A 23,437-nucleotide genomic window follows, 5' to 3' on the forward strand; every position below is an offset into this window, starting at 1 on the left:
CTGGTGTGCATCTCATACACAGCAAGTCCCACTCTGCTGCTCACTGATGCTCTCTAAAGTAAGGAGGGAACTTTGCTCACAGCTGCCAGGTTTGCAGCCAATAACGTCAGATTGCTTTCCTCCTCTTGGCCAATCGTGTGCCTCTCCTGCTCCACCCTCTCACCCCTCCTCCTCTCCTGCCTCTTTCAGCTCCTCCTGCTGCTGCTGCTGGGAGTTCACTTTGTGGTGGACAAACCCAAAATCTCTCAAAACTGAGATGAACTGCTGCAATGTTTACAGGCTAAAGAACACAGCCATTGTGCAAAAAGAAAATGAGACAAGGGGAGGAAATGAGACTAATTGGGAGTGTTTTACATGTTCTTTGTGAAGAGGTGGCTTATACAGCAGTTTATATTAAAAAGCTGTTCTCCTTCTCAATGTTAGCGTTGACAAATCCCTGCTTACTAGCTGCCAGTATCAGACATTAAAAGTATGGGATTATATTAAAGAAGGGATGATAGGGGATTACTTTTGGAGACAGCAAAATGATAGAAAGACAGCTCATTGAATCCTATTGGGATTTCCAAATGTGTCTTTCACCACCAGGAAATAACTCATGACTTAAGTGTAGATATATTTATTTTTTTACCTTTATGTATACAAATTGTCTCGTTGAGACCCAGCATCTCATGTACAACACGGACCTGTTTTGATTAAAACAAGCAAACCTTGAATGTAGTTTGGCATTATTCTCTCATATCACAGATGCTTCTCGCAGATTCCAGAGATGAAGAGTACCTTCAACAATCTGCAGGGAAAACTTTGCTCCCTGAAAAATGCCACAAACAGATTGTTCTCAACAATACTTTGACACATTTTAGCTTGTCTTGTTGAACCAAGTTATGCTGCTCTTGCGTAATGCTGAAACAGGCTCTGTCATATTTATTTAGCCATAAAAGCCTTCACTGATAACTCCACCGATGCAGCCATGCAAAGTGAGACATCATTGTTTTTGCTTTCAAAGTACAAGAGCACTTTCGTTTTACTTTCCAAGACACATTTTCACCTCTATTCCAAGACAGATTTTCACCAAATCTCTTTTTCGAGATTTGAAACGCTGGCCTGTTAGCGTAGGCTTCTGTTGCCTTTGATTACTCATAAAAGACTATTGAAATTCCTTTTTGGATCAAAAACAGCCCGTCGAGAAAATATGGTGCAACTGGACCACGGCTCAATCAGGTACAGGGAAGAGGAAACGGTAGACGACGGCGCGCATGCACACATGCACTACCCATCCCAATGTAGACCGATTTCCCCTCACAGGAGCAGAACATTTTACATTAGGAACATAAGCTTTAATATCAGGGCTGAGCGCATTGCAAATAATGACTCTGTGCAACATAGAGATTCTTTGACTAAAGAACTTCAATCACACCATAATAGGATGTATAATGATGTTGCAGAGAGTGCAAACAAAGCAGCACATAATATATGTATAGTGAACATCAGAAATAATTCAACCTTATGAAGAGTGCACCCTGTAGGCAGCAGGATTCTGTCTTGTGAACTGTCCTGTTGTACGTCTGCAAGAGTTTTAGGTTATGGTATTTTGTATCAAAATCCACTTTCAACACAGAATTTTACTTAACGATATTCATCCGTTCATTGTCTTCTGTGCGACCGAGATCTGGTCACAGTGATCACAGGTCCAGGACGTAGATATTGCTGGTCTCTGTGACTCTCAATCTCATGTCGGCATGGATCCAAAGATGTTTCCAAGCTGGAATAGACATACTGGGTCTGTCCTGGTGTCTCCTTCCAGGGGGAAGTGGCTGGAAAGCCTTCAAAGTCAGACGCACCGCAGGGACACTGATTAGATGCCAGAACCACCTCAGCTCACACCTCTCAACCTTTCAGCCCTGAAAAGCAGTGGCTCAACTTCAAACTCCAGCACCCTGCGGGATGGGGCTCATTTGTATTTTATGCTTTCGCTCATGTTCCATATCTCATGACCACAAGTGAGTGTTGGAATATAGACAGACGAGCGCGTCAACCGACAGGTGGATGAATAAAGGCAAGATTGGATGACTGAGAACATAGTGCACAGAAAGGTCTCCCCTAGCACGAATAAAGATACCTTCCATAGCAAACAATGGTGAAGTCCCCATTTAATTTCTCACTCGATTCAGTTATTCAGGCAGCAGAGTTGGTAGGCCAGCAGGCAGCAACCAGCAGGCAAATGGGCAAAAGCAAAGCAAAGCAAGCAAGCAGAGTGCTGCTGCACCAGTCTGTCTGGCCCCAAGGTTTGTCAAACTCACAGGAGCGGAATGGGTATTATGCCTGCAATATTCAAATAGGGTACAACTTGTTCCTTTTCATGCGCTGTATGTGTAAACACCAAGAAATGGTTATTGTTCTAACTTGACTGAGAGTCACAAGAATGGGGATTCAAGCTGGGTGAGAGGTTACGTGAATGAAAAATAAACTTTTATTACAAGAAACGCACGGAGACCAAGAGTCAGTCAACTGAAGCCTTCAAGACTGATCAATAAGTCTCCTATGGGATTCATAATACATGGCTTGTGCTGCAGAAGCGGACTCCGTCCATTGGGCCAGAACACATCACGTTTGTTCCACTGCTCTGCGCGCAGAGAGCCTGCAGAAGTTGTTGACAGCAACAACCGAGGAGGGGAGAGAGGTGTTCTTCATGATGCGAGGTGAGAGGACACCGTGTTCTGGAAAATCCTGCCCAGAGGAGCAAGCACGTACAATTATTGCATCTAACGATGGAAAAGTGGAGGTGAGCAGTTAATGCTTGCGAGGCCTGCAGAACCCACACTGTTTGGAAAGCCTAGAGACAAATAATTTAAAAAAAGAACGTCATGCATGTTGCGGCGGGTGGCGTAAGAGGTGGCGTAAATTAAAATGTCAAACATTAGCACAAAGTTGAGATAAAAAGGCAAAAGTTCAGGCTTTTCTGTACTGAGAATGTCATGCCGTAATCACATAAGCCATGGACTGCAACATCTCCAATTTAGAGACATTATGAAAGAAAGCAGACTCTGTTGGAGTGGTGCAAGCCGCACTGGCAGTATTTCACTCTCCCACCGCAGATTATACCTATCCTTTACCTCTAATAAGCCAAACTACATTGAAAGTTGATTTTTACAAGAAGGAGAAAGACAGGTTAGCAGTAGTTAAAGCTTCTGGAACCTATGATTATCTAAAAATACCAACAATTACTGTCACATCCATGTTCCTATACGTCTCAGTTCCGCAATTTTCACAAGAACTCCTAATGTCCCTGGAGCTTAAGAAGATCCTTAGTTTGACCTGCTTTTTTTTTTATTGTTTAAACTTTTTACTCTGTGCGGTCTCCAGCAGCTGCTGTTCTCTCCCACATACTTGGTATTGTTCATTGTTCTCCTTGACTTGTAAGTTTCCAGGGTGCTGTCAACCCCTCTGTAAAGATAGAGGATCAGAAGGCACACAGACATGCTCTGTTTGAAAAAAAAACAAAAAAAAACGTGGTCACGATTTGTTCTAAATCACAAAAGGAACCAGGATCCTGAGGGTGGCACTGCCTCAGAGAATCGTGATCTAGTAAATTACAGAGTCCACAAAGGCAACAATTACTCTCTGCTTTTCTTTTTTTTTCCTCTTATCTGCAATCACCTCCTTCTCAGAGCAACAACTCTGCCTTTTAATATCGCAGCCCCGCTGAGGACAGCTCAAGAGACAAATGTGTGATGCGTCATATATTTAAAAAAAAAAACAAAAAAACACCTGCAGTAAAATGCACAGAAATTACTGAATATCTTTCTTCTATTATGATATGTGATAGACCAAATACATTCAGATCAGAGACTGTTAAAATATGGGAAATAGGGGGTATGAATAGTTGGACTCTAAATCCAGTAAGTGACCCGATTTAGATTCAAGTAAACCAAATCTGTGAGTAATATAAAAATCCCCCTCTTGGTTAATCTGACCAGACAGTTTCAGGGAATCCTTTGATAACACAGCAGTGATTAGAAACTGACTAACTAGAGTTTTTATTTACATTTCATTATTGTTCTGAAGACTTTTTCATTATTTTTGTTGCCTTCTCCAGCTCTAATGTGCAGAGAAGGTGACAGTTCATCTGGCTGCAGCTACTCATCAAGCAATTAGCTTGAAGCCTCTGACAATTAGATGAGACAAAAATGTCACCGAACAAATACAATTAGAGCTAGTGGCACTTATTAAAGCAATCAGTTCAACAGACAGAAAATAAAGCTAACTTGAATGTTTATTTTAGCTGCTATTGAAACTTAAGTCTGACATGAGATGTGCCACTGATTTTTTTTTTTATTTTTTTTTTTTACAAGTGTCACAATCAGTTTTAGTGAAGTGCTGGTCTGCTAATCATTACAAGATTTGATTTGTGAAAGCACTGAAATGGTCAAATGCCATTTAATTCTGTCTCAAGTGGGGGAAAAAAAACCAAACAGACAAAGCATTAAGTAAGAAACCGTAACAACATTTTGAGGTGAAAAACAGTAAGAAATTCTGCTCATTGCCTCTTCTGTGGGCCTTTCTATAGATTCGCTGCGATACTGACCCAGTTCTCTTGCACTGAAACCAGGAGAGGAGCTGCAAGGGTCGCTCCAAGACAGACAGCCGTTGTTGAAACTCATCATTTTATGGCGCGATCATCCATGCCCTTATAGGGCTGAGTTGTCCTGCTGTCAGTTCTCATCCCATGGTTTGAACCCTTTAACCTCTCCACTCAAACAGAGTTTATACATATTTAACATGGAAAACAAGGTGGGTCTGGTGTTACTATGAGTTTGTTTCATGCATGAATGGAAGCTCAAGTTTAGAGGACAGGTTTTTGTGTTGCTCTATTGCAGTAGAAGACCATGCATGTAATGTGTCGGTCTTTACATTTTTGACTTGGAACACTACTTAATGAGATATATTTTAATGTACTTGATATTAAATGTCATTAAAATCTTTCAAACCACTTTCTGCACTGGTGGGCTTTCTGGTACTCATAAGGCTCAATGGAAACAAATCTGTTTTGACTGTAAAAAAAACAAACTTTTTAAATTGCAGACATAAGGACTATTTTGATTCTTGTTCAGCTATGATTTAGTGTAAACATATGACAAAAATAAGTCTAAAACCTTATTGTTAGTGAAAGGTTGAGGTGGGAAAAATACCTTGTTTAACATGTATTACAGTTATTGCCAATTCAGCCTTTAAAATGCATTTGAAATTGTAGATATAGCAAAATACATGGCATTGCAGCAAGTTTTATCCAAGATAATAAATTGAAGCTTTTGTTCATTACGGTTGTACAGCGTATTGAATCAAACCAAGTTTAGTCTTACAACACCCTCTACTGGTGACAAGAGTTTATTACAGTGACAACTAAGTTGCATTTGTGGAAAGCAATTTTAAATTCTACCAAGTCAGTTTTAACTTTAAACACTTTTTATCTCTTGACTTTTACAAGTTTTGCCAGGATATTGTCACAAACTGCAATAGATGTCATGGAGATTTTACAAAGAAATCATTTACTTCCACAGCAGAAGAAAAATAAATGGTTTACAAAACTTTCTAGAAATACAGGTTTTCAAAAATGTGGCACACAAATGTATTCAGACTCTTTATTTCTCTATAATTGGAAGAATCTAGCTCCACCCATCTCCGATCAACTTCTCTACAGCAGCTGAAGAACTCCATCCCTGAAGCATGATGCCGCCACCACTATGTTTCAATTAGGCAATTTTGTTTTCAGGGTAATGCACTGTATTAGTTTTGTGACATGTTTAGTGCACAGCTTTGGACTCATCTGATGAGAGCACCTTCCATTCATTGTGTCCCCTGAAGAACACAGGTGAACTTTTAAAAACAGATTTTCCCTCAACAATTACTTTGTTTTTGCCACTCTTCCATACAGGTCAATTTTTCACACCAAAGGCTGTGGATCTGTGCACCCAACCTCCAGGCCTCGCTCAGACAGCAAGGTATTTGCAGAATGCAATAGAAGCCATACATTTACCTTTTCAGGACATAGGTTAGATCCGTTATTAGTAAAGAAAAAATAAATCATTGGATCTTCACTAAGCCTTTTAGAACTCCTTTAGTTTATGGCTAAACCTGGTTCTTTTAGTGTCTGATCAGTTCAAAACTGAAATGGTCATGAATTCTTTTTCTCATGAAGTTAAGGCAATTAGCAAAAGATTATTTGGACAGATAAAACGGATATGTGCACTTCACTGTTCTACGCCAGGTAGAAAGTCAAACTTAAATTTGAAAGTTGTTAAACGCTGCAACCTAAAATGTGGCAAAATTTAACGGATGGCAGGACTTCCGTAAGGCACTTCAGATAATGTATAATTTGAATACATGAATTCAGAAGCAGCTTCAAAGTACAATCATTGTTTATTTTTACATAAATACATATAAAATACATTATAAACACATTTCTTTACAGTATTGTTCATTGGTATAAACTGATCTGAAAAAAATATATATAATTATTACTCATCTGTAAACCTTTTGGGATGGTTTGTGTTTCATTAAAAGGTGGAACTTCTTCCACACAAAGCTCAATCCTGTGTCCTCAGTCACCATAGTGTTACATTCATGGTCACAGTTAAGATCAGTAGATATAAAACTGACATTCAAAGGCACCAACTATGGAAAACCTCATTAGCACACCGCTCAAAAGTAAGAACATTCGGCCTAAAAATGAACTGTTATTGTGCAGTATACCTCGGTGAAGACTGCAGCTGTGGTTTTAAAGGTCTGTTCTGGATCCTACAAGAACCACGGCAGTCCATTAGGTTTACATTGGGGAGTCACAACGTTGCTTCATAGGAGAACGAAGACAGGAATGAAAACTGATGCCACTGCAATCAGACTTGGCTTTTCACTGCATGTCTACCATTGGCAGCTGCTGTGGAGAAGTGACCATACCTGCATTACCAAAAGTAATCAGTGCGTAGCACGCCGACATAGTCGTCAGAACAAGTGAACTAAACAAACGTTAACATCTCAGTGCACCACTTAAGAAAAAAAACATAATTGAAGTCTGAGAAGAAATGGAGATAAAAAAAAATAAATGATGGGAGTACATTTTTAAACTCCAGGTGATCTGTACAGCTGAGGGTCATCCAGTTTCACCTTCAGCAGCTCTATGGTCAGTTTGAGACTAACAGAAAAAAAAAAAAAAAACGAAAAACATGCATTTAAAGTCTCTGTACCAAAACATCACCTTCAGTATAAACAGAGGTCAAGTAAAAGCTTTTAGCCTTTCAATATTGTAGGTAAAGATCAGGTTTGGCTATAATTTAAAGATTGTCTAACAGATATAGAAAACAGCCAACATAAATAGTCCAAAAAATAAAAATAAAAAATTGGGTGGCATCCCACTTCACCACAGTGGTTCGCTTGTGTGAAGGAGGTCAACCCCAAAAATCAGCAGAATGCCTCACTGGTATTTGTCATGGTCTACGTTTCCATTCATGACTCCGTTGGTGTGGTGAGCCCATGTCTGAGCCTGCAGTACGTTAGGTAGCCTCTTGCCCTTGGTGTAGGCGTGGTACCAGAAGTTGAGGAAAAGGAACAGGAAAATCAGGCCGTACAGGCCGATGATGTAGATGAAGATGGGGAACTGGTATGGGCAGTCTTTCATGAAGAAGTACTGGGAGATGTGAGTGGTAACCATGACAAACTGGATCTGAGGAAAAGCAAAGAAAATAAAGTTGGCGTCAGGAAACTGGTTAAAGAGAATGTAAAAACTGAATATTTTTAACAAAAGTTCAGAGTACACACCAGCTGAATGGTAGTGAGGTACTTCTTCCACCAGAGGTACTTCTGGTAGTTGGGGCCCATGGCAGTCAGCCCGTAGTATGTATACATGATAACATGGACAATACAGTTCAGGAAGGCATGGAAAGTTCCCAATCCACCTGAAACAAGGAGTGTGCCTGGATTAACATCACAAATAGTCTTACTGTGACATTACAGGGAAACGAGTTTTACCTGCAGCAAAACGAACACCAAACCACCAGGTGAAGGGCATGATGGAGTGATGATATACGTGAAGAAATGTCACCTGGCTGTTCTTTTTCCTCAGCACAAAGAAGATCTGCAGAATGGGATTCAGTTTAATAACAGCGTAAAGAAACATTAATCTTGCTATGCAATGAACAGTTGTCTCATTTACCGTGTCAAGCATCTCGATGAACTTTGAGAAGTAGTAAAGCCAGCACGTTGCTGCCATCTAGAGGAGAAAGTTCCGATTTAAATACTTTATACATGAATACAGATTTACATTAGATGAGGAGCTTAAAATAAATATAAAAAAAAGTGAGCTTACCCTGATAGCCTGTGGCGAGTCAGAGTAGTCAACAAGGTCGCAGTGAAATGAATATCCAGTTCCCCATCCTGACATCACATACTGAAGGAAAAACAGCAAAACATAAGAAATATGTTACATTAATTTTGTATTAAAAAAAAACCCCACAAGTTCACTGAAAAAAAAAAAAAGTATCAAAGAAAAATATTGACAAGTTGCAGAGCAGCATTTTCAAGAAAGACAAAAGCACTAGCTTATCTAGCTAACAGTTAAAACCAACTCCCCAACAGCGCAACAATGACTCAGAAATCCGAGATGAAGAAATGCTCACGTTTACTCATCTTTCAGACCAGTACTACAAACTCTGACATGACATCCAAGATTCAAGAGCAATTTAGTAGCAGTCAAGTTCCAGGGTCAAGCCACGTGAAGAGAAACAGAAGCCCAAACACACCTCATAACACATGTAGAGTGACAAAGCCACCACACTGAAGTTGTAGACAACAAGGACTCCTTTCAGGTCGAAGCCTTTCCGGTTCTCCATCAGTCGAGGGCCCAGTGACGTGACAAAGTAGATGTAAGCAGCGATGATGATGGTTTGGGGAAGAGGAGACGACATGAGCAGCCATTGTTCTGTCCGTGAATCTGCAACAGGATCGAGAAATTAGCAAGGTTTACATAAAATGGGCTGACTCAATATTTTATTATGGAGAAACGGAAACATCAGCAAGACTCACCTGCGTTTTGGATGAACTCATCATAAATGCGTGCAACAGAGGTCTTAAGATTAAAAAACTCCATTTCAGGCAAGATCCCAGCAGTTCAGCCTAAGGGAAGGACAGGCGAAAGGTTACAGTTTCAGTTTGTTTCCCTCAAGTTCACCGACATTTAGAGAAAGGATACAGCATGTTAGTGATATTTTTCTTCCACCTATTAAAAAAAAAAAAAAAAAAAACGCCTTTGCATTTCACAGCATTAGAATATGTAAGGAAATCTCTGCAAGTCAGGAAGACGACTACACTGACAGAAATGCAAAGCTGTGCTGAACAGTGAAGTCTATAAGAAGTCAGACATGTATTGAAAACTGACTGTTTTTTTTTTCACTTAATGAAACCAAGCCGTTTCAGGAAGCATTTTAGGAATCTGGTAAGACCTGAATTCTGTTTAGTACCCCATTAGTCACACATAAAGGAATGGAAAAATACAAACAATTCATGTGTAGGAAGGGAGCATCCTTCATCTTTCCAACAGGAAACACTTCATTTACAGACAAAATGTACTTATAGTACTTCTTTAAAAGTCAAGTGAATCAGATCCTTAAGAAAATATCCACTAGTTTGTGTGTATTTTTATGTCCATAAATACAACAATTGTCATCAATTAAGACAGTCACAGTAAGAAAAATAGTTTTCATGAGTGTCGGCAGCCTGGCATAAAGAGCAGGGTCAGTGAAGCAAACACCCATACTTCAAGTTTATCCTGACAGGATAAACTCTATAATTTCAATAAATTATAGAAATTGTGCCAACACTTAACTTGTGAAAAGACAGGTTTAGTGCCACAGCAGGGGGTTAAAAGAAACTCCATAGCAACTTATTTACTCTGGTCTAATGAAGTTTGTCAGTGGTTGGGGAAACTGTAAATCACTGAAAAAGCCAACATCCCATGCAACACCCTTCTGGACAGGTTTCTCAAGGTGTGCCTCCTTGATTGCAAAAAAAAGCCTGTCTGAGTCTCATCCTTAACGAACCAAATGACATGTCGTGACACGCCAATTCACGTTTCCCCCCTCCTTTTCTTTTCATGGATGATGATGATGATGATGCAAAAATGCTCCTTCTGCTATACCGCGCCTAATAACCAATATGTGTACAAAGTTCACCAGAAAGAGAACATTTCAATTTAATGCAGAAAGTCTGCAAAACATAGTCAAACAGTGTCCAATGCCACAATTTGGGTCTGCTTTAGCAAGACGTATAAGATACGTGTGAAACATCCAAGCAATGAATTCACTCATAGCTCCTCGCGCTTCTCTGATCCTCAAACACTGTAGCTACCGAACCGAGCAACTATTCACATCCATTAAACAACAGTATGGTGTTCATATGATGTCGTGGCAATACAAAACTCACTTTTTACACACAAGTTTTAATTTATATAATTTGAAAAAGTTTATTAAAAAGTACACACCTGTCGCTAGTGTTGAACCAACGCTGAATCCCGTCGAGTTATCTTTCCACCTGTTACCTCTTGGCAAATGTGCTTCCCCTCTGCGTCAGTCTGGCTCCACGGTCCTTTTGATCCGGCGGAAAGGGGCGGGCCTACGTGTTAAGCAACGCCCCTTAATTTCGTTGATTGGTCAATTTGTAGTCCGATAGGGTTTCAACGAAGTGAGTCATTGTTTAGTGATGCCTCATAGAAAACTATGTACGATTTAGTGAAAGAACAATACATTTTAAAAACACGTAAATTCTGGCTTGAGAAAACACGAGAAAAGGAGAGAAAGAGAGAGAGAGAGAGAGAGAGAGAGAGAGAGAGAGAGAGAGAGAGAGAGAGAGAGAGAGAGAGAGAGAGAGAGGAGGTGGGGGGGGACTTAATGCGGGTATTTTCCACTGCCTTACTTTTGTCACACTTTTAAGATGACAAGATGAGACTGAAGATACACTAAAAAAATCTCAATATCTGATCAGAGCAAATATCCCTATCAGCAGTTTGTGTTAGATATTTACACGGTCACTTAAGACAAAGTGTAATACTGAAAGGCGTGTTGCTCAAAGGAGAGGTTTCAGTGTCCCTCCTTGCTCCTAGTTTCTCGAGGGGCTTACAAAAGAATCTTATAAACAGATGTAAATTTCCCCTAGAAGGACAAAGGGAGAATATGTGCTTTTAATAAATAGTAAATCTTTTCAAAAATCACCTGCAAAAAAGTCATTATCTGAAAAGACCTCTAGAGCACTGTTCACCCTATTTTGCCCTCGGGTGTTGACATCATCACACCCGAGGGCAAATGTGAGAGACCAATACAAAATAGAGCATAATTTAGAAGAGGAAGGTAAATGATACATGGCTTTCAGCATTTACTGATAAAACAAGTGGATGTTTCTGTGTCTAACTGTTGCCAAAATTCCACTGGTTTTAATAAAAAAAATGGCAATATAGCCATTCTTGAAAGAAGTTTTGTTTGCAGTTTGTCCCAAAGCCATGCAGGGGTTACTCCAAATATGTAAAAAAAAAAAAGGTCCTCTGGTGAACTGATACTAAATTTAAACTTTCTTCTCTATACGTAAAACTCTATATGTAAAATATGTACCACTAAACATCTTTCTGAACACACCGTGGTGAAATATGGTAGTGGCAGCATCATGCTGTTGGGTTGCTTTTCTTCAGATAAGAGTAGGCATGTTAAAGGTCACTGGAAGATGGCTGGAACTTCCCTTTGCAGCATGATCATGTAAACCTAATGAAATTGTTAATATCAAATTATTTTCATGTTAGAATAACCTGGTCAAAGTCCAATAGACAGTTTGTGCCAAGACTTGAACATTTACATTAACAGCATGTTAAACATCCATCTGACTGCACTTCTGTGACAAAAAGACAAAAAAGTAAGTCTGTAGTTGTCCAAAAACAGTAGAAACATAATCTAAATAATATACCTGCAGCTCTTGAGAGCAGCAAAATGTGGTTCTACATGTTGTACCGACTGTTAGAGATTTTTATTAGTAAAAATGTTGACATCCATGTATCATTTTCCTTCTGCTTCAGTTAAATTATTATCAAAAAATGATCATAAAATACATTGAGGTTGGTGGTTTTAACATGATAAAATGGAAAAAAATTCAAGGGTTTTGAATGCTGTTAAAAAGCACCACTCGTTTTCAAAATACAAATAGACGCAACACCGAAAACAAAATCAAATTACTTTTGAAAATAACATTTTATTGATGTAAAAAAAAAAAAAGTTTAAAAATGAGGCGGCTACAAAATGAGCTCTACTTGTAAAAGGTCCCTTTGGTGCCACTTCAAAATATCACAGCAACGGAAAATGTATAATTTAGTATCAAATGTTTCTAAACATAACATTGATTATAGTTCTATACAAAACAACAAACACATATTTACATATTTATATAAGTTTTGAAGGCTGTCGTCTCTGCTGTCAAACATCTGACAGTTTACATAAACCCAAAAAGAGAATTCCTTACACTAGCTTTTAATTAGTTTATTTGGCGTGCCTCTGCCGTCCGCTCATTCCGATCCTTCTTATTAATCTTCATCGCTGCTCCAATTGTCTTGAAAGGCAGGGTTCACAGCAGAAAGGCTGGCAGCAACCTGCGAGGAATTTAAATATCTACATCAGCTTCACATGCGAAGACGACGGATTTCTCTGAATGGAGCCTTTACAAAAAAAAAACTATACACGTAACTCACAACATTAACACGGCGGATATTTGCGATATATTACAACTAACAAGTGTCGCCAAGTTTCAGATAATGTTGACTTGACATAATTTAAATTCCCAGGATGACATCTGTGGTTTCACTGGAACAACAAAACCACTCCAGCATGTTTCTGAATTTCATAGGAGGCTCTTTTTTCTGCCTTTATCACAACTCTTCACACAATAATGGTTAAAAAAAATTTATATGAAAATAATGGATGTAATAATATTTGTAATATCAAACTTGAAATGCCATTTAAAAGATACATTAGGACACCTGTAGAATTAAATCCAAAGCACTGAGATTCTTATTGGCTTTACTTTAGACAAACTTTTTTTTATTATTAAAATATTGGAAAACCATGACTACAAAGGCAGTGTTGATACTGTTGATATTTAGAGTTGAAATGTAGTTACTGTTTAGGCACTGAATAAATGGCAAACAAACGCAGATGGATTTTGTTCTTATGGGATACAAAAACTGTATAGCATCAGTCAAAGTAAGTTACACAAACTGATTCAGGCACGTTGTGTACTAAATACACGTGAAGTGTTCTAGGGGCTTGCTTTCTAATCAATCAGACTGGAAGCTGATTTGGAAAAACCTGTGTAAAGACAAATATGAAGAGGGAGAGCATTCAAAAGAAGGAAAAACCTGTTTGAGTATTCTCGCCTGAGCTTTGAAACCAGACCTACAGCCTATCCTTTAAAAGGGTGGAGATTTTCCATTGAGCTCAAATCTCTAGTAAAAACAAAAGCAAGTCATTAAAGTCAGCTCTATCTTAGACGTTTCTTTAAATTTCAGAATTCTTTCGTCTGCTGATACTTCCAGTTTTTAACGGCCTGTACCTCATTTTCACCATTGGGCTCTTCTTCCACGTCTGCGGTACGGACGACGGGTACCCACGCCAGCAGGTTACCATCTTTACCTCCGCTGTACAGCTCCTGCACACAAACAGCATCTCTACGTGTCACCTTAAAGTCCCCACAACAATTTCCCAATGGCGCCAGCCTTAAATTCAGTGATTGGGACCAAGTGTACAGTAATTAAAGGACCTAGAAACATCCACTCAAGCAAGTTGTCTCCTCAGAGACATTGAATTAGCTTTAGGAATGATTGAGTTCAATGTAATTGAACAGGAATAAAAATAAAAAAAGTATGTTTTCAGGACTAAATGTCCTTTCCTGGAACTATGAGATGGCGACCTGCTAAGCAACATTCTTACTATTCGTCACACGTTGAAAATATGTGTGTGTCACCGGATGCACAAACTACCAAATAAGGCTGACACGGGTCAAATGACACTTTGCGCCCCTCCTTAAAGACGACTAATATAGATTAGCGATTTAATTGCTCTTTTGATCATTTGTCAGTAATATATTTCCGTTTGTTTAAAAGAGTCCAACATGGTAACAAGCCTACAGGATTAATATGAATCTCCAAAACAAAACTTTATTGACATTTAATGTACATAAAAGTCAGCAGAAAACTGCTAATGTTTACCAACTTGCCATGCAGTTTTAGAAATTTTGTACCATAAAATATATGACTATTACACACTGCATTCATGAGAATATTTAACAGCTCCAGAGTTGTCTCATCTTTTTTCTTTTTGCTAATTTTTAAAATATACATACACAATTTCACAAATAATTTAGGGGAAATATTTCTACAATTAAAAGACTTGTGGGTGTTTTGGTCTGTTTTTATTGTGTGTGGAGCACAAAAAAACTGATGGAAATAAAAGAAAGAAGAAGAAAGAAAAATGAAACAGGACATAAGAAAGAAATGTCAAAAGGAAGTGAACGTGAGGAAGGGAAACATAAAGTAAACAATTTTGGGGCTATTTGACAAAAAATAAAGTTTGTGAAAACACATTAACATTTACCCTAGAAAAATGCATCCAAGACAAACAAGTATTTTCTGTATCAAGTTCCAGTTAAAGATAAAAAGAATAATTTTCAAATGGACAGATGTGAAACTGAGCTTTTTGTTTCTATTTCATTTGGTGTTTCGCAGCTTAGCTGAAAGCTGAAAATGATTTCATTCTGCTGTACAGTCCTGAACTGTCAGCCAGTTCAAGCAGATGTCAGTTGCAGATCTTAGTAGTGATGCTACAGTCCTGACTTATTAAAAATGAAGCATTAAACTTCATTTTACAATGGTCTAACTGTGGGAATTAAGAACAAACGGGAACAAACGACAAGCAGCCTGGGAGTAACTGCTTCTTCAGCTCCACAGGAACACCTGCATTTAAATTTATGGATGCAAATGTTGACACGGGAATCTTATCTGTCAAAGGGAGCGGCTGTCACATTGAGAGCTGAGGTGATGGGTTTATGAACTAAGAAGACAGACAACCTGACATGGATTTTCCAAGCACACATGAGAGAAACGTCGGACTCATTTGTTCCGGATCGGAACAAATACGGGGCCACGTGTCGCCTGGTACTTCGGAGAGTCTCACCTGGTAGTCTGGGTGAAACTCGCAGCAGTCCACGTTGTTGTAGTGACCCCGCAGCATAGTGATCAGTTCTCCTGTGTGCAGAGCGTACACCGCCACCGAGCTGCCGCATGGCACAAACACAAACTCTGGGCTGCAGCCGTGAGACACGGAGAGCTGCAGCCGTTTACGGCTCTCATTGCAGACCTTCCCATAATTCACCTGAGAGAAGCAGGAAAAGAAACTGGATGTGTGGGAAGGTTGAAATATTATACGACGATTATGAAACTAAATCATTCTCATGTATAAATGGTTAAAAATGTCACTGCACATAAACTAGAAAAATATATAGAAATGGCCATATTACATCATCACCTTTTCTCCTTGGGTCAAATTCTTACTTACTGTAGCTCTGATTCACTCCTTAGACATCTGGCTAAGGTGGCTCAAGGTGTCCTATTACATAATCATTACTTAAGTTTGACATTTGACCCAAAGAGATGTCTTTTTTGGCCTTTAAGTAAAGGCTGTGCCTCAGTTTCATAAGCTTATCAACTGTGGTGTCTATATATCACATACTTTTATTTTACATTTTAGCATTTAGTAGCCAGGTTCCCAGAAAAAAGAAAAGGAATGCAGTATGTTTTGTATGTTTTTACTTGTCATTTGTACATGTTTTGAGAAGATGTTCAGCCAGTGAAACAGGTTTTTTTTTCTGCAGCTGTGTCTTTCGAAATGTACATCAAGGTTGGCTATGAGGACAAAATCAGCTTGCGTGAACCTTACCAGTGTGTTTTCCCCTGTGGCGCTATTCCATAGCCTCATGCGGTCATCTGTGCCAGTGGTTAGGAGGTAGAGGCCATCAGAAGTAAAACACAGACCATTCACTCTGCCGTTATGGGCTGTGTTTTCTAACCAGAAACATGCAAAACATTTAGATTTGTACGTTTTCCTCCACTTCTGCTGGACATTTACGACAAAGTTATTTTTTATTTCAAAAAGGTATTAGCTTACATAAGCATGTTTCAATATAGAACAATTTTTATGGGTTCAGTCATGTGTGTGCATCCACAGACCTTTCAAAATTACAACAATCCAGTCATTTTCCTATTATTTACATTGGTTTATGCTATTTTTTTGTAACTTTTATGTACAACATAGTACGATTGATGGTTTAAAAAATCAAAGAGCAGTGAAAATAGGTGTGATAATTCTTGAAAGTGTCTAAGCTCATGATAATTTACTATAACGGTCTGAATAATTGGGAAACTAACCTGCCTGTGACGAGGCTTTCGACTTCTCTCCGTTGTGCTGATCCAAAGTGAAAAGACTACCTGAAGCTCGCCGCACATCCCAAATGTTCACCTTGCTGTCTGCACTTAGAGGAAGGAATAAAAGACATTATTTGCACATTTACTTTCTCATTGTCAATACATGACAGAAGCCACTGTGTTTTAATTTCAACTGGCATCTGCAATAAAGAGAAGAAGCTCAATATTGTCTATTTACAACAATGTTTGTGCCCTAATTCTTGTTTTTAAAGGTCAATCTTCTGTTGGGAATTACCATGCGTGGCTCATTATAACATCCGTACATTACTCTAGGCTCCTCGCTGTGCCAGTAGTTTTCAAAATCACTTACAATCCAAAGGCAGAGTGGTGCACCGATCCCAGTGGGTTAATTAGCAGGTCTAATGTGGCATGAAAATAGGTGGGGACTGTATCCACCATATGCTAAACTGACAGCGCCACTAAACCACCGCATTGCCTGTCTGGTAGGGACATGTTACCATTATCCTTGACTCTAAATGTGGCCAGATGGTTGGGATGTCAGCTGGGCCACAACATAGTGGAGATCGCGACAATTTAAATTAGCATCGTCTTTGTACGATGCTCAAACTGCAAACTAGGTTCAGTAAAAAGAAAATACACATACTGTTGCAAAGCAGAGCTTACCTGGAAGTTGCTAAGATGTTCTCGTATCTTGGCGACCACCGCACGGCCAGCACTTCTGCTCTGTGACCTGGATATGCAAATATTATACTGGTTAACACATAAATATGGACGCAACCACACATGCTGTGCAAATCGACAGCTTACAAAGCTTTAGAAAATTTCCATTATCAAATCGTCAGGGATTTGAAATGATGGCGAATTTCCTCTAGGTTGACTGAGCTGTGATTGCCAAGTCCCATACTGATTTTAAACTTTATTCATCAAATACATCAAAACAAACTACAACCATTTTGGGTTTCTAAGTCAATAACCATTAGCTTGTGCTTTGATAAATGTTTTCTGTGTTCACTGTAAATCAGATAAAAGATAATTTATCTTAATAACCTTTGGTGCACTAATGGGTAAAAAATACTTTTTTATTATTTCAAAACAGCTGCCTGCATCAAAGAATTTACAGTGTATTTCATTTTTTTAAATCTTTTATACGTCAACAGGTCTTTGGAAAAGAAGAATTGGAATTAATCAAAACTGGGAGAAAAAAAAAAATTAAAAAAGAAAGAAATTTGAACTGGTCCGTTAAACCCTAATTGATGCCTCCCTTTTTTGTGAATGCATTTAGATCAACCTTTAGCCATGTGCCTGGTTAAAGCTCTGCTGACTGACAAACTGACGACAGCCTCAGTTTTATCGACATGAACTTAGAACACCTTTTTCTCTGGTGGTTCCTCCCATTAGGGTTTGCGCAAGACTGGTTCTTCTGCCTTTCTCAAATGCAATTTTGTGTCTAATACAACTTCTTTAAGGTCCAATAAAAATGAAAGCACTTTCTTTATTATCCTAAATTTAGTCTATGTCACTAATCTATGTAAAAGAATGTCAAATCATCATACAACTTCAAGAATGTTAATTATTCAAGACTATCAACTATTTGTGTGCTTCCTTGCATTTCTACTGCAAGACTTCACAAAATATAACATTTGACCAATTCTGACTGTTAAATCTACTTTAATACAGTTCCTTTTATTTACACAGAGCAAAGTCACAAAAAAATTGAATCTCAAGGCTATTCACAGAACATACAAATTAAAACCATAACCTGACGTCCACAGTCCAGTGCGGTCCACATTCAGTTCTGATCACTCCCAATAATTAGTCCGATTTAGGTCCAATTACATTTAGTCTCATTTGATCCCAAATATAACAATGAAGACAAATGAAGTTGATGATTTAATGCCAACAGGTAAAAGGGATCTAATTAAGGAAGTCCAGATGATTACATCAGTTTTAACAAAACAATTATATTCTATGTTGTAGCTATGCCTTTGTTTTATGCACAGAAAGATGAATCTTATTTTAAACATTTTTAAATTGTCAAAAGTTATTGTACAAAAGAACACAAACCCTGAAGAACGTGGATCCGTGAACCAGACTTCAGGTCACAAAGTTGAATTTTAGGGTTTTTGGTGCCAACTGGAAGCACAGACACACACACAGAGGTTTGTCTTAAATTACAACAGTGATAAAAAAGAAACAGATGATAAGCACAGCTCTCAAAGTATATGACACCAATCATAGTTTATTTACATAGTTTCAAAATAACAATTCTTCCTATTAGCATCCAGCAATTACCCTCATGTAAATTCTGTCAGAATATTTTTCACAACATTAAAATTCTAGAATCTTACAGATAAGATTCGGTTAAAACAACTGGTGATAAGCGACAGACTCACGCCCTCTTCTCTTTGAAGTCATGAAAAAGGGAAACGCAGATTTTCATCATTCACAAAACCAACTATTGCTTTAGATGGTGGTTAAAATATGACTTGATACAAAACATTAAATATGTGAGATCAAATTGCATTTCAGGAAGTTTCCCTTAAAAGCCTTTGTTTCCATGGAAACAAAGCCACAGTGTAGGGGATGCATGTAACCTGTTTGACAGGCCTGTCTGAGAAGGAACACCTTTGGTCTTGAAGCAAGAGGCAGGCTGAATTACTGGTTTCTGTATGTGACAAGAAACTTATCGGTGTGTTTGTGAGAGCACACACACTCAGCAGGCCCGACGAACTTGCTGGTCCTGCTTCGTTACCGGGGAACGCAGAGATTCCGACAATGCTTCTCCGCTGAAGTGAGCTCATATGTATTCTGTCCCCTCAAGGTTGATGTCATTTCACAGCCTGAGGTGCGTTCCGAGGGGTTCCGCCTGGGTTGTTTTGTGGAGCAACATGTAGCACAAAAACCGAAACCAAGGGATTTCTGCCCTTGGTTTTGTGTTTGAACACAACGCAAAAATGCGCAAGAAAATTCAGAGGATGTTTTGTGTTAACAAGTCACGGTGAGAGAAAACACACCTGCGATGAGACTGTGCTTCCTGGCAATGGGCGACAGGTGGTGACTGTAGACATTCCCCTCAAACTCAAACACTTCAGCTGGCTAAAACAAAAAAAACAACAAAGAAAAAAGGAGCAATTTATAATCAGATTTGTGTGTATTCAGATAAGTATGTTGAGTGGAAATATAAAATAAAGATTAATTGAACAACAGAAGCCTTATGGCTTAGTGTGGATAAATGTCAGCAGAAAAAGAGAGGGAAAAAAAACAAAGATCATTGAAAAAAATGAATATAAGAGGGAAAAGAGAGAAGGCACAGCAGCTCAGCGCTCACTCGGGCAGCCACTGGTGGTTACAATGCAAATTCTTCTGCAAACATGAAAAGCTTCTCTGTGCTCCATCTGTCAGTGAGTGCCAGCACGAGCATGGACTGTGCCAGTGGGAGGAGGAGGAGAGGGGTGGGGGGTCGTTGCGCAAACACTTAGTCACACACACATACAGAAGGAGGATCTGTTTGCATACAAATGTCACACACAAAAATAAAAAAAAGACAAAGAGAACAACAATGCAAAACACACAACACATTTGGAAAAAAGGAGAGAGCGTGCATTTGCGTGGCGCTCACACACAAATAGAGTCAACTAATTAAAAGGTTAGTGGGTTCTTTTCTGTCCCTTCTGCGACCTTTAGAGGCAACCGTGGTGCCAGCGTAATTCTAGCACAGCTCTGGGCCTGCCATATGGGACGTAGAACGGTGGGACGCATGGAGCAGAAAAGAAGAAAGACAGATCGAGAGGTGGAGGGAAGTGCAAACAGGGGGAATCAATATGCTGAAGTTATTAACGTAAGAGGTCGACTGTGAATATAAAAAGCTTACACACCCTGTAAGGAGAAAATTTGTGACACAGCAAAAGAAATCAATTCAGAAAATGTACGTGATCTATAACAAAGACAACTAAGTTAAAAATCAAGCAGATGTTTAAGGTGAGAAAAAAAAAAAGTAAAGTACTGTTGTTGTTACATAGTTGTTGATATATGTCCAATTTTCTTTGTAAAAGTGATACAATTTGTCAACTTCTAAAATAATGGCCAAAGTCAAAAGGGAATTTTTTGGCCAGCATCAATTCTGGCAAAAAATGACTTATTATTATTATTTTAGGAAGGTGACAATACGTTAGATTGTGCAGGCATCTACATGCCTCTACTGTGCCATTTGTTCACTGATTTGGATCAATGCTCTGAATAATTCTTGTGATCACAGATAAAGTTCCTCTAAAACCTTAGTTTTCTTGAAGAGGCCTGAAGGTTTTTTGATCATGTGGCCCAACATTCATAAACCCTTCCACTTTCACTGAGGCACCAAATCTAGTATAATGAAAATAGGGCAGCTAATAACAATTATTTTAGTAATCTATTATTCCATCAGTTATTCTGACAATTAATCAAATGTAAACATTGGTACATCTGCAGATTTACAGTATTCACGTAAGATTCACGCAATTTTAAAATGCATTTAAAATACATTGCAAATAATTCTGTTAATTTTTTTTGTAAGCTAAACATTGCTGTTATTGCATTTAAAGTGCAATAACAGCATTCATTTAGTGAATGCTTAGCTACAGATAAACTTGATTATTTGTAGCCAATCTACAGCTAAAAAAGTTGCTGACATCAACAAGTGAAAAGCTCACCCTTTTTTGCTTGACTTAACCATCAGTGTAGGGCTGGTCTGTTTATTTAGAAGGTTTTCCTATTTTAAATGCAACATGTATTCATTTTTTTTGTAGTTTTGGCTTTAACTCTTCTGGAGACTGGTACATTTAGACAATGAGCTCTCTTTGATGCATTGGAAGCTTTGTGCAGACCATATCAAACGCTATGGCATAGAGGTATTGTAGTAAATAAGTTTTGTAGACATCACGGCTTACCTTTAAAGTCTCTGTGTCCCACACTTTCATGGTCTTGTCAAAGGAACTAGAGACAAACATTCCTGTGTCATAAGGATACCACTGAACTGTCTCCACACTGAATTTGTGGACATGTCGACTAGACCTGTGAAAACAAAAATCATAGTCAAACCCTCCTGACATAACTACACTAAATAGTGTTTTCTGTTCATGTTTTAGTATTGGTAGGAAATGAAAATGAATTACTGTGTTGTGTTAAATCTTTGCAAAAATCTTGTGAGCAACTTGAAAACAGAACAATAATAGATTGCTGCCCTCTAGTGGATGACATAAATAAGTTGACATTTACCTTCCAACAGTCCGGACAGCTCGGCAGGTGTACTGTTGTTTCCCACTGTGGTTCTCCAGGTCATAGATGACAATAACTCCATCTGCCCCTCCAGACAACATACTAACAAATGGTAAAAAAAAAAAAAATTATTCTCAAAACAAATTACTTTGTCTAAATATGTATGATTTTTACATGACTCCCAATCCTTAATATAATTTTACTGCTTGTAAATTGACATTTAAAAATAGAATACTGCAAACATGTTGCCCAATTGAGATCTTATCACTTTTTCCAAGAATATTTTCAATTAGATTAGTGGATAGCTCTGGTTAACTACAAATCCAAGTCTTAGTAATATGTACAGGTGTAACAGTATAGTAATAAAACAAAAACTTGAACTACAATAACATTAATCTTGTGCAGTATAACTGTAGCAAAATGATGACTGAGTAAACTTACTATCTGCCTTCAATCGCATCAATGTCAATGGTATTAATCCCATTTCCATGGATCCGGTCCACCTCTCTGTCGGGATTTAGCTTCAGACTGAGGACTCTGACAGATGCAGAAAGAGAAATTCTGTGAAACCTGGTATTAAAATGACAGATTTTGAAAACAATCTGCTGAACAAACATGGGGTACAGAAAAAAGCTACAAAGTTATCAGCTTAAAGGCTGATATATAAAAGCTATAAATATTTACCACAAGATGTGCAAGTCCAGGCCTGCTTCTTAGTATCCTTTACTCATATACTAATAGTGCACATTATAGTTGTAAAGCAAGATGATTATAATAATCTAATAGATATTTGATTCACATCATCACTTTCCACAACGACTTTTTGAAGATCTCATTTAATTTTCCTTCAAGATGAAGAAAGTATTTTTGAACTGAATTCGACTTCGATCATTACAGCCATCCTCTTTAGACCAGAGGTTCCCTCACCTGTCTGTTTCTGACCTACAAAATGAAAAATGTATCAGGGTCATGACCCTGGAGGGTAAAAGAGCCAAATTATTTCAACAACGTAGCAAAGAAGAATTTAAACAAACCACTTTGGTACGCTTCCTTTGAGATATTCCAATTAGTATATAAAAATGTATTTAGCATGATGATTAACAATATGTTTAAATAACCACTAAATATCACGGCAGATACATGAATTAGAACTTTCCCGTACAACAGTGTTGCAAGCCATTTAACTTAACCAGCTATAAACAATTTACAAACACTTCAAATCTACCAGAGAATATATCAGCATATTTAATGTTCATCGTACATTTTCCCTCACCTTCTCGTTGACTCAGCACGTCTAAGTCGCAAAGGGTCATCCACACCGGCCTGTCTTGCTGATAAGAATCCCAACATTGCATCAACTTGAGGAAATTTGATTGTAGAAATAAAAACTCAAATTTATTTCCACCAGTGGCATCTAAAATAGCTTAAAGGTTAGCATGTCATCGAAGCTGAGGTGAGTTTACAATCCATGCGGAATATATGCGAATTATATAAAGCATTTTATAGCAAAACAATTTGCGTTAAACTATTTTACGCATTTAAAAAAAACGTCTAAGTACTGTAAAGTGCTATTATTGCATTTTTGATTATTATTTTCAACGAATCCTAACTAGCTTCACATCGATTCCAAACAATGAGCCGCCATATTGCCTAGTGACGCAAAAACAACAATAA

The 23,437-nt window shown here is 38.3% G+C and overlaps 2 protein-coding genes across 6 annotated transcripts; both read right to left on the reverse strand.

Moving 5' to 3' along the window:
• Window positions 1–6,395: 6,395 nt before the first annotated feature.
• Window positions 6,396–10,672, reverse strand: elovl7a (ELOVL fatty acid elongase 7a). The gene is made up of 8 exons (XM_008418378.2): window positions 10,526–10,672; window positions 9,073–9,162; window positions 8,790–8,980; window positions 8,357–8,437; window positions 8,204–8,260; window positions 8,020–8,125; window positions 7,810–7,946; window positions 6,396–7,714 (listed from the first exon to the last, which is right to left on the reverse strand). The coding sequence occupies exons 2-8, from the start codon at window positions 9,134–9,136 to the stop codon at window positions 7,466–7,468; spliced, it is 885 nt and encodes a 294-aa protein (XP_008416600.1). The 5' UTR covers window positions 9,137–9,162; window positions 10,526–10,672; the 3' UTR covers window positions 6,396–7,465.
• Window positions 10,673–12,541: 1,869 nt separating this feature from the next.
• ercc8 (excision repair cross-complementation group 8) lies at window positions 12,542–23,409 on the reverse strand. 5 transcript variants are annotated; one of them, XR_534461.3, is made up of 13 exons: window positions 23,037–23,408; window positions 22,205–22,300; window positions 21,764–21,865; window positions 21,436–21,559; window positions 19,528–19,609; window positions 18,578–18,646; window positions 17,177–17,243; window positions 16,496–16,599; window positions 16,008–16,132; window positions 15,246–15,443; window positions 13,627–13,722; window positions 13,433–13,519; window positions 12,542–12,667 (listed from the first exon to the last, which is right to left on the reverse strand). XR_534461.3 is itself a non-coding variant. In XM_008418376.3 (12 exons), exons 1-12 carry the CDS (start codon window positions 23,111–23,113, stop codon window positions 13,484–13,486), a joined length of 1,176 nt encoding a protein of 391 aa, XP_008416598.1. In that variant the 5' UTR covers window positions 23,114–23,408; the 3' UTR covers window positions 12,542–13,483. The 5 variants fall into 5 exon arrangements, 3 of the variants coding, with proteins under 3 accessions (XP_008416598.1, XP_008416597.1, XP_008416599.1); XM_008418376.3 differs by having other exon boundaries at window positions 12,542–13,519; XM_008418375.3 differs by lacking the exon at window positions 13,433–13,519 and having other exon boundaries at window positions 23,037–23,407.
• Window positions 23,410–23,437: the final 28 nt, after the last annotated feature.

Source organism: Poecilia reticulata, chromosome 9, assembly GCF_904066995.2.
Source record: "Poecilia reticulata chromosome 9, P_reticulata-male-v2, whole genome shotgun sequence".
Classification (NCBI taxonomy): Eukaryota; Metazoa; Chordata; class Actinopteri; order Cyprinodontiformes; family Poeciliidae; genus Poecilia; species Poecilia reticulata.

Bases quoted from the DNA above. Each gene is read 5' to 3' on its own strand.
- elovl7a (XM_008418378.2), bottom strand. From the start codon at position 9,136: ATGGAGTTTTTTAATCTTAAGACCTCTGTTGCACGCATTTATGATGAG. The intron at 8,438-8,789 runs GTGTGTTTGGGC...TTTTTCCTTCAG, and splicing joins CACTCTACATGTGTTATGAG to TATGTGATGTCAGGATGGGG. The intron at 8,261-8,356 runs GTAAGCTCACTT...TTTCTCCTCTAG, and splicing joins ACTCGCCACAGGCTATCAGG to ATGGCAGCAACGTGCTGGCT.
- ercc8 (XM_008418375.3), bottom strand. From the start codon at position 23,113: ATGTTGGGATTCTTATCAGCAAGACAGGCCGGTGTGGATGACCCTTTG. The intron at 21,560-21,763 runs GTAAATGTCAAC...TTGTTTTCACAG, and splicing joins GCTGTCCGGACTGTTGGAAG to GTCTAGTCGACATGTCCACA. The intron at 17,244-18,577 runs GTTTGTGTTCTT...TTGCATATCCAG, and splicing joins ACGGATCCACGTTCTTCAGG to GTCACAGAGCAGAAGTGCTG.